A 10,750-nucleotide genomic window follows, 5' to 3' on the forward strand; every position below is an offset into this window, starting at 1 on the left:
CCCGTTTTTTTTTTTTTTTTTTCTTACTCACATGGAATTGACCTATATTTATTCTTATGAAATTTGCTTTTTTCATTTAATGGGTTTTCTACCTCATTGTTTTGTCAACTTCAGTTTTCTATTACAGAAAAATATTGACAAAAGTGCAAAATCATGAGGTATGGCTCAGTGAGCCCTCACTAAGGGAATACACTTGTGTGCCTGGTAATCGTATCAGGAAACAACAGCACTAGCTCCTAGAAGGCCCTTTTGCCGTTTGCCAGTAACTACCTCCTGTCTCCACGCCCAGGGGCTCCGCATAATTCCACAGGACGGATGTATAATAATATATTTAACCATGAGTGTTTATTGGTTGGTTTCCTATGACCATAAAGAATCATACACGAAATGTTTTGAGGTCCCTGTTAGCTTAGACATTTACTGCTGGCCCTAGTATATGAGCATCTTGGAGTTTAGTAATAAATGGTAAATTTTCCTTGCATATTTCCTACTCAGATAAACAACGGGATACTACTGAGCATTCGCCTCCTTTCCTACTGGCTTTATTATCTATCTTTTTTTTTTTTTTTTGAGCCAGAGTTGCCCAGGCTGCAGTGCAGTGGCGTAGTCTTGGCTCACTGCAACCTCTGCCTGCTGGGTTCAAGCAATTAATTCTCCTGCCTCAGCCTCCTGAGTAGCTGGGATTACAGGCATGCGCCACCATGCCTGGCTAATTTTTTATTTTTAGTGGAGATGGGGTTTCTCCATGTTGGTCAGGCTGGTCTCAAACTCCTGACCTCAGGTGATCCACCCGCCTCGGCCTCCCAAAGTGCTGGGATTACAGGTGTGACCCACTGTACCTGGTCTAGTATCTATCTTAATCAAACCGAGAGTTCTGAAATTTTTTCATAAACTAGATCTCTATTGCCATTTTTCTAGTTTGTTTTATTTTTGAGTCTTGCTGTATCACCCAGGCTGGAGTGCAGTGGCGTGATCTCAGCTCACTGCAGCCTCTGCCTCAGCCTCCTGAGTGGCCAGGATTATAGGTGCCCGCCACCACATCTGGCTAATTTTTTGTAAGCAGAGATGGGGTTTGGCTATGTTGGCCAGGCTGGTCTTGAACTCCTGACCTCAAGTGATCCGCCCGCCTTGGCCTCCTAAGTGTTGGGATTACAAGTATGAGCCACTGCTCCTGGCTCATTTTTCTAGTTCTGATCTCTGTTCCTTCCTGCACAAAGGCCTCAAATAATGAACTGTAGGATGGGTCTAACTTCAGCTGTTTCAGTTCTTTGTGTACCCTCCTGATTACAGGCTTTTTTGTCCCTGCCCTAGGATCTCACCACTGAGCTGAGTTGGGAGCTGACCATTCCCCCGGAAGTACAGCGGATCGTCAAGGTGAAGGGGAAACGCAGCAGTGAGCATGTTCATTCCCAGGGCCGTGTGATGGGGGACCGCAGTGTGCTCTACAAGGTATATACAGCCAGCTGTCTGGTATACAGCAAGGGCTTTTGAATTAGGAAAACAAGGGCTTCAAGTCTGGCTGTAGGACTTGGTAGATATATGACGTTGAGTAAGTCATTTAATCCCTTTGAGCCTTAATTTTTGTTTGTGAAGTGGGGATAATAATATACCCTCTTCCTAGGCTTGTTGTGATGATCACATGAGATATTCATGCCTAGCCCAGTGCCTAGCATATGGTAAGTAAGCAACAGATGTTAGCTCTTATTTTTTGGACCTTTTTGTTTTGTTTCCTGAGACAGAGTCTTACTTGTTGCCCAGGCTGGAGGGCAGTGATGCAGCCATGGCTCACTGCAGCTCCGTCATCCCCCTGGGCTTACACGATCCTTTCACCTCGGTCTCCCAAGTAGTCTGGACCATAGGCATATGCCATGTTAATTTTTTAAAAAAAGGCTGGGCTTGGTGGCTCATGCCAGTAATCCCAGCATTTTGAGAGGTCGAGGCGGGTGGATTACTTGAGTCCAAGAGTTTGAGACCAGCTTGGGCAACATGGCTGAAACCTTGTCTTTACCCCCGCAAAAAAAGTAAAAAAAATACAATTAGCTGGGCATGGTGGTGCATGCCTGTAGTCTCAGCTACTCGGGAGGCTGAGGTAGGAGGATCACCTGAACCTGGGGAGGTCGAGGCTACAGTGAGCTGCAGTTGTGCCACTGCACTCCAGTCTGGATGACAGAGTGAGACCCTGTCTCCAAACAAACAAAACAAAATTTTTTTTTTAACTTTTTATTTTTTGTAGAATGGAACATAGTGAAACCCTGTCTTCAAAAAAAAAAAAAAAAAAAAGCTGTTTTAAAATTTCTTATTTTTGTATTGACAGGGTCTCACTATGTTGCCTAGGCTGGTCTCTATCTCCTGGCCTCAAGCAGTTCTCTTACCTCAGCCTCCCAAAGTGTTGGGATTAGAGACTTGAGCCACTGTGCCTAGCCCAGCTCTTATTACTAGTGGTAGTACTGACAGAGCATTCTGGGGTTAAACCATAGTCGAGCCATCAGAAACTCCATCTCTGTGATTCAACACTCTAGTTAGTGTTAAAGAGAGGGAGATTGAGGTGACTAGTGGGCTGCAAAACTGTTGTGGGAGAGAATGTAATCACAGTAGTAATGCACATTAATTACACCCTCTGGTACAGGAGAGACTGAGTAGAGATTGAGTTGGAGGGGGTGTCATAGACTAGAGTAGCGAGATCACGGAACTTGATGGTAAAGCTGGATCACTAAGCATGATCCAGTGCAACACAGTGCAAGCCTCCAGTTTGACTGTCAAGTTAAGACGTGGCTCTGCCATGGCCTAGCTGTTTCTCTCTTAGGCTGTCTGAGGTTCCATTTTCCCCAGTATAATGGGGTGCAGTGGTGCGATCACAGTTCACTGAAGCTTTGACCTCCCGGGCTGAAGCAGTTCTCCCATCTCAGCCTCCTGAGCAGCTGGGACAACAGGTGCATGTCACCATGGCTTATTTTATTTTCTTTCTTTTCTTTTTTCTTTTTGTTTTGAGATGGAGTCTCACTCTGTCACCAGGCTGGAGTGCAGTAGCACGATCTCGGCTCACTGCAGCCTCCACGTCCCAGGTTCAAGCGATTCTCCTGCCTCAGCCTCCCGAGTAGCTGGGACTACAAGCGTGTGCCACCATGCCCAGCGAAATTTTGTATTTTTAGAGATGGGGTTTCACCATGTTGGCCAGGATGTTCTTGATCTCTTGACCTCATGATCTGCCCACCTTGGCCTCCTGAAGTGCTGAGATTACAGGTGTGAGCCACTGTGCCCGGGCAGTTATTTTATTTTCTTTAGAGATGAGGTCTTGCTGTGTTGTCCAGATTGGTCTTGAACTCCTGGGTTCAAGTAATCCTCCCATCCTGGCCTCCCAAAGTGTTGGGATTACAGGCGTGAGCCACCACACCCGGCCAACAGCAAGTATTTTTTGAGTGCTAGTTGGATGCAGGCACTCATTTACACACTGGGATATAAAATGGGCAAAATAGACGAAACTTCCTGACCTTGTGAGGCTTTCATCATAGTTGGGTGAGGCTAATAATAAAGAAAATAAATAGGTAAATTAGATAGTGTATTAGAAAGTGATCAGTTCTACAGAGAAAAATAAAGCCGGGAAGAGGGAAAGCGAGTACAGTGTAAATTGGGTGGCTAAGGAGGGGCTTAGTGAGAAAGTGGCATGGAGTGAGTGGACTTGAGTGAGGAAGTGAGTCGTGTGGATAGCTGCGGGGAGAGCCTTCCAGAGAGAAAAGTCAGAGCACTCCTGGTGTGTGTGAGAAACAGCAAGGAAGACCAGGTGACTAGAAGATGATAAGTGAGGAGACATGTCAGGCCTGCTGAAGGCAGAGGGCAACAGGGCCAGATCACAGGCCACCACCGTGGCCTTCACTTTGGAGCACAGTGAAGAGCCACTGGGAAGTTTTCAGCAGAGGAGTGACATCAGTGACTTGAGATTCCACAGGTTCATTTGACCTAGATTAGACTGTAGAGGGGTGAGGAGGAAAGCAGACCATTTAGGCTATGGGATCATCCAGGTGCTGATGGTGGCTGGAGCTGGGCTGGTAGCACGGAGGTGGGAAGAAGAGATCAGGTTCTGGGTACCTGAAGGTAGAGCCAAGAGCGAGTATATGTGTGTTACAGAGAAAGGAGTCAAGGATGACTCGAGGCTTTAGGTCCGAGCCACTGATGTATGGAGTCGCCACTGGCTGGGGAGGAGACAGGACCAGATTTTAGGCAGGGGTTAGAACAGTTCAGTTTGGGCCATGTTAAGTTTCAGATGAGACATCTGAGAAAAGATACTGAGATAGTTTCTTAGTGAAGTCTGGAGTTCAAAGGAGTGTCTGGTTTGGATACATACACTGGGCATTGCCAACATCCATAAATGGTGTTCAAGCCATGAGATTGGCTTGAGATAGACCACCACGAGGGTGAGCTTGATGGAAATGCTCAAGGCTTGAGAGCTTCCTGGTGTGTTCCACCATGAAGAAACTGGGGAGATGTGGAAGAACCTCCAAAAGAGTCTGAGAAGGAGAGGCCAGTAAGGTAGAAGGAGTGCTGGGCAGGGATGTTCTGGAATCCAGGTGGAAAATGTCACAGGGAGGTAGTGATCACCTGCGTCACGTGGTACTAGTGGGTCAAGTAAGGTGAGGGCCAAGACTTAGCCACTGGATTTAGCGATGGGGAGGGCGGTGGTGACCCTGAGAAGAAAAATATCACTGCAGCATTTGTCCCTAGGTCAATGAGTGGGCAGACCTGGATTTTATCTAGGGTTACTATATGCTATCTGAGACTTGAGAAGCTGCTTAACTACTTTGAGACTTTTCTGCAAAATGTGGACCATAATAGCTACTCTGCAAGATTGTTTAAGGGATTAGATAAAATACAAGGTAACTGGCATGGCACCCAGTACCCAATGCACATAAAACAAGTGCAGTGATGAGAAACTCCAAACAGGAAGCTCTTTTCACCAGAAACCCTGATTCCTCTGCCAGGCTGGAGAGCTCCAGGTTGGTCTTACAGCACAGGAATGGAGTGTGTGATGAGTCATCGTGGTTCTAAGGGAGCTTTTCTCTCTTTCTCCAGAGCCTGAACCCCAACCTGCTGGCCGTGGTGACGGAAAGCACAGACACGCACCATGAGCGCACCTTTATTGGCATCTTCCTCATTGATGGCGTCACTGGGCGTATCATCCACTCCTCTGTGCAGAAGAAAGCCAAGGGCCCTGTCCATATCGTGCATTCAGAGAACTGGGTGGTGGTAAGCAGTCACTACCAGGGACACAAGGTAGCTCCAGAGGTCTCCCTGCTTCCTAAGTCCTTTCCAGAAACCCAGTTGCTGCTTTGGTTTTCTTAGGATCTCAAATTTCCTGGATGGCAGCAAAGTGTGCTGGTTAGGGCGCTAGGCTCAGGAATCAGACTGCCTAGGTTTGATCCTACCTCTTTCATTTCCTGACTGTATAACCTCGAACTAGTTATGTATGCGCTCTGTGTTGCATCATTGGTAAAATAGGGATAATAACAGTCACCTTCAGTCTAGCAAAGAACAATGCCTGGCACTTAGTAATGATTCAAAGGTTAGTTACTATTATGGCTTCTAAGAATCTTGAGAATTTCCTTTGTTTTGTGGTGAACTTTGGATAGCTTAGATAAAAATACTTTGCAAGTTAGTAAACTTGGTAGTAAGGAAGAACAGTGAGGTGCTAGTTGATGGTTTTCCTTCGTGGATCTGTAGCTAATTAGAAAGGTGCCTTGCAGTGCAATTTCCCTTTCCAGTTGAAGCGGCTGGGAAGCCCTGAGCTGCCTCCTCCTATCCCTGCAGTACCAGTATTGGAACACCAAGGCTCGGCGCAACGAGTTTACCGTACTGGAGCTCTATGAGGGCACCGAGCAATACAACGCCACTGCCTTCAGCTCCCTGGACCGCCCCCAGCTGCCCCAGGTCCTCCAGCAGTCCTATATCTTCCCATCCTCCATCAGTGCCATGGAGGCCACCATCACCGAGCGGGGCATCACCAGCCGACACCTGCTGAGTGAGTGCATGGGGAGCCTCTGGGATGGCTGGGTTCCCTTGGGCAACCACACTGAAGGACAGAGCAAGGGACACATTGCTGGCAGAGCCCCACTGAACCACCTGTAAGGGAAAGGTGGTGAGGAGGGCTATATATCAGTGGAAGAAGTTTATTAGTTCATCTTTGCCACCTATGAAGGTGACCACTTCTCTCTTAGTCCTCATCTTTTTTTTTTTTTTTGAGACAGAGTCTCACTCTGTCACCCAGGCTGGAGTACAGTGGTGTGATCATGGCTCACTGCAGCCTCAACCTCCTGAGCTCACCTGGCTAATTAAAACAATTTTTTTTTTGTAGAGATGGGGTTTTGCCATGTTGCTGAGGCTGGTCTAGAACTCCTGGGCTCTGATGATTCTCCTGCCTTGGCTTCCCGAAGTGTTGGGATTACAGGTGTGAGCCATTGTGCCTGGCCTTTAGTTCTCATTTCTGATATACCACCTCTCTATTTGGCATTTTCACCTAGCTCAAAAAGTCAGTTCCTGATAGCATTCTTAACATAGCTAGCCTGTGCTGACAGGTTACAGAAACTGGCAGGGTCTGTTGCCCAGGCTGGAGTGCAGTGGCATGATCTTGGCTCACTGCAACCTCCGCCTCCTGGATTCAAGTGATCCTCCTGCCTCAGCCTCCCAAGTAGCTGGCATTACAGGCACCCACCACCACGCCTGGCTACTTTTTGTATTTTTAGTAGCGATAGGGTTTTGCCATGTTGGCCAGGCTGGTCTTGAACTCCTGACCTCAAGTGATCCACCTGCCTCGGCCTCCCAAAGTGTTGGGATTACAGATGTGAACCACCATGCCAGCTCTAAAATCTTATCCTTATGTAACCTAAGCCCAGGACTTAGGACACAGTGGTTAACAGGTTCCTGTGTTTAGTTGATTTTACCAAAGATGTTTGGGACTCAGATCTGATGGGCACTTGGCATTACTGTTGCTTTTTTTTTTTTTTTTTTTGAGATGGAGGCTCGCTCTGTCACCCAGGCTGGAGTGTAGTAGCACGATCTCAGCTCACTGCAACTTCCGCCTCCCCGGTTCAAGCGATTCTCCTGCCTCAGTCTGCTGAGTAGCTGGGACTACAGGCGCATGCCACTATGCCCTGCTAATTTTTTGTATTTTTAGTAGAGATGGGGTTTCACCGTGTTAGCCAGGATGGTCTCGATTTCCTGACCTCGTGATCTGCCTGCCTCGGCCGCCCAAAGTGCTGGGATTACACACATGAGCCACCACACCTGGCCTATTGTATTCTTAAATATGAAGAAGCCAGCCCTATAGGCAGTTTATCAGCTTTAATCACCATTACTGAAACTGGTGCTATGATCGATCATGCTTGGTCCTCCAGTCTTCCCTGGCCACTGTACCGCAGCTGCATAAACAGCTGCGTTTGCTCAACGGGAAGGAGACTCCCTGCTGGGGGAGGTATTAGAGGGAGGGGGCATGAGGAAATCCAGGTCGCCTTCTACATTTTTCTCTTTCATCATTATCCATATCTTGATTCTAGAACTTTATTTTCTGGTATCTCAGAATGTTAAGAAGCTAGTGTCTTCAAAAGTGAGAACCTTCATTCAGACCTATGCATATTATTGGATTATTATTTTTGGCTATGTAAGGGAGCCTCATTGACCCACTTTTTTGTTTTAAACTCTTGTTTAAATTTCTGCAATAATGACATTTTTGTAACTGGCCCTTACTGGATACTGGATCGGTGTGAACATTCACTTCTTCCTGTGTAGTTGGACTACCTTCTGGAGCAATTCTTTCCCTTCCTAAGGCTTTGCTGGATCCCCGCCGCCCCGAGATCCCAACAGAACAAAGCAGGTAAGACCCTTGTGGGTGGTGCTGAAGGCTCTGACCTTACGGAACTTAACCTCACTGATTAAGCTTGGTTCTCAGTCTCCGTGTGCCTTCATGCTATGCTAGGGGCTGCGGATGTAGCAGGGGGCAGGTCTGAAAAAGTCACCTGCCGTCATGGAGCTTACAGTCTGCTGGGAAATGGGCAATAAATAAATAAATAAGATAAACAAGTAAAATATATACTATGTTAGGTACTCAAATGCTAAGGAGAGTAAAACAGGAATGAGCTAGAAGTGGGGATGGGGATGTGCCTGGGTATAATTTGAGAGGTGGCCTGGGAAAGCCCCTTTGAGAAGGTGCATTTTGAGTGAAGGCCTGAAGAAGGTGAAGGAGCTAGCTGTGTAGATACCTGAGGAATAACTTTCTAGGCAGAGGGAACAGGCAATGCAAATCCCCTGAGATCGTGTCTGGTGAGTTCGTAGAGGGCAACGCTAGGAAATGAGATCACTGAGGTAATTCGGGCCAGATCATGTGGGCAAGCCAGTAACTTGTTCACTGTTGGTACTGTTGTATTAACAGCCACCATCCTGTCAGGTTTTCTTACCTCCATCCTCAATTTCTTTATCTAGGGGCATGAGGAATGGAGAGAAGTATATGAGAGACAGGAGGTTAAAACTAGGAAGACACAGGATGATAATCAGGTTTCAAAGAAATGGGGACCAAGAGGCACCCTGGAGTGGAGAACAGGAATTAGCTTAGTGGTTCAGTGTGTTGGTTTTAAAATGGTCGGCTTTCCTCTTGTGGTGTGAAATGCCAGTCATCTGTATGTCCTTTCTTTTCAGATTTAGAACAAAGTAGGAATCTAGATCTCAGTCTTACTCTCCAGAGACCTTCCTTTCTTGTAGTCCTTCCTAACATTCAGCTGCTAAATTTTTAACTACCTAATGCAAGCAGACCTCCTAGGAGATTTGAGGCTAGATATGTAGCCTGGAAACCTTCCAGGACTCAGGAAGGGCAGCCAAGAGATCCCTTTACAGCAGTGCTCAGACTGCCTGTCCCGGCTGGTGTTTTGCAGAGAGGAGAACCTAATCCCGTATTCTCCAGATGTACAGATACACGCAGAGCGATTCATCAACTATAACCAGACGGTTTCTCGAATGCGAGGTATCTACACAGCTCCCTCGGGCCTGGAGTCCACTTGTTTGGTGAGTAGGGCCCACAGCTGCCCTGTTTCACCCTTGGTGGATCGTTGGTTGTTTCTTCCCTAATTCTTATTCCATCTGCCTTCCAGGTTGTGGCCTATGGTTTGGACATTTACCAAACTCGAGTCTACCCATCTAAGCAGTTTGACGTTCTGAAGGATGACTATGACTACGTGTTAATCAGCAGCGTCCTCTTTGGCCTGGTGTTTGCCACCATGATCACTAAGAGACTAGCACAGGTGAAGCTCCTGAATCGGGCCTGGCGATAAAGACCAAAGACTGTGCCTAAAAGTGGAGAGCCAGGGGAGTGTGGGTCAGAAAAGAAGCTACAGCTGCAGTTTGGTGGATTGGTGGAGTGTGTGTGTGTGTGTCTGTCTGTGGATTGGTGGAGTGTGTGTGTGTGTGTCTGTCTGTGTATTGTTGTTGTGTGTGTGTGTGTGTGTGTGTGTGTATTTGTGGGGTGTGTGTGTGTGTGTGTGTGTGTGTGTGTGTGTGTGTGTCTGTCTGTCTGTCTCTGCTCAGCCAAGAGCTGCAGGGAAGAAGATGGATGACCTCCACGTAGAACTCCTTTTGGGATACACATGATGCAGAATCCTGCATGGAGAGAGAACTCACTCTCAGCTGAGAATCTCAGAGAATCCTGATGGGCTTTCCCTTGAAGTCCAAAGGCCTCTGCATTGTTTCCTTTCTTTGCCCATCCATGAATTGTATTTTTTTTTTTAAATAATAATTCCAGCTGATTGTTGTGAGGCCTGTTTAAAGTTTTACTTTGCCTTTTGTGTTTCCCAATTTTATCTAGAAATCTTTCTGACTTTTTCCATCTCTTGCTTCAAAGTAAGAGGGGAACTCTCCTTGCTGACTCCACCTTACAGGTGCATTTGTTGTTTTGCACTGGGAAGAAATAGGATTCATCCTTAGCTGAGGCTCGAGGACTGATCCAGCCTCTCATGGCTTCCCTCCAAAGTAACTTAGGGTTGGGGATCTATATGTAATGTCAAAACTTATGTTAAACATCTAGTTTCATGCTGTCATTCATTAGGCTGGGCCACCAAATGTTTGTTTCAATTTATCAGAAGCCAAGTCATTAGCGTCTTGTGTGTTGCCCATTGCCTATACTTTTCACCTGAGATGTGTGAGTTGGGGCCTTTTAAAAACTACTGAATTGTCTGAGCCTCAAAGACATTTCCAGGGAGAAGCGATAATCTCTCATTTCACTCACAGGCTGGTCTAATCATTACCTATTTAAAGATATCCTTGTTTAAGAATCTCATTATTTATTTTTAGTTTTTAATATAAATTAACATGTGGGGCATCATATTTCTCTTGAAATGAGGAAATTTTTAAGTCTTATTGATCTTAAATAAGACTTAAAATAAGTCTTATTGATCTTAAATAAGACTTAAAATAAGTCTTACTGATCTTAAATAAGACTTAAAATAAGTCTTATTTTAAGTTTAAATAAGGTCTTATTTAAACGTTTGAAGCTTTAAAAAAGAGGAAAAAAAGGGTGGGGGTGGGAAACTGGCATACTGTTTATAGCACTGCTGATTGGCTAGGCCACTGTGTCTCTGCTACAAATTAAAGAAATCCTAAAAGTTTTCCTTGGTCATAGAGTTGGGGAATGACAGAATTTTTCTTTACTGTGAAATGTATGTACAGAGTAGACCACCTCTAGCCCTGTGGCGAAAGAGGTACACTCGAATGTCTGAATAAA

At 46.1% G+C, this 10,750-nt stretch overlaps 1 protein-coding gene across 5 annotated transcripts in view; it reads left to right on the forward strand.

Annotated features, from left to right (window-relative positions):
• The window catches only part of EMC1 (ER membrane protein complex subunit 1), a 27,969-nt gene extending 18,564 nt beyond the window's left edge, over positions 1-9,405 (forward strand). For all 5 annotated transcript variants that reach the window (XM_011934027.1, XM_011934029.1, XM_011934031.1 and 2 more), the window contains 6 exons: positions 1,312-1,449; positions 5,065-5,238; positions 5,800-6,010; positions 7,774-7,858; positions 8,910-9,039; positions 9,126-9,405. In XM_011934027.1, the coding sequence (XP_011789417.1) occupies positions 1,312-1,449; positions 5,065-5,238; positions 5,800-6,010; positions 7,774-7,858; positions 8,910-9,039; positions 9,126-9,305 (918 nt within the window). In that variant the 3' untranslated portion in view covers positions 9,306-9,405. The remainder of the gene's footprint in view (positions 1-1,311; positions 1,450-5,064; positions 5,239-5,799; positions 6,011-7,773; positions 7,859-8,909; positions 9,040-9,125) is intronic.
• The last annotated feature ends 1,345 nt before the right edge of the window (positions 9,406-10,750 follow it).

Source organism: Colobus angolensis, unplaced genomic scaffold (genome assembly GCF_000951035.1).
Source record: "Colobus angolensis palliatus isolate OR3802 unplaced genomic scaffold, Cang.pa_1.0 Scaffold130, whole genome shotgun sequence".
Taxonomy (NCBI): Eukaryota; Metazoa; Chordata; class Mammalia; order Primates; family Cercopithecidae; genus Colobus; species Colobus angolensis.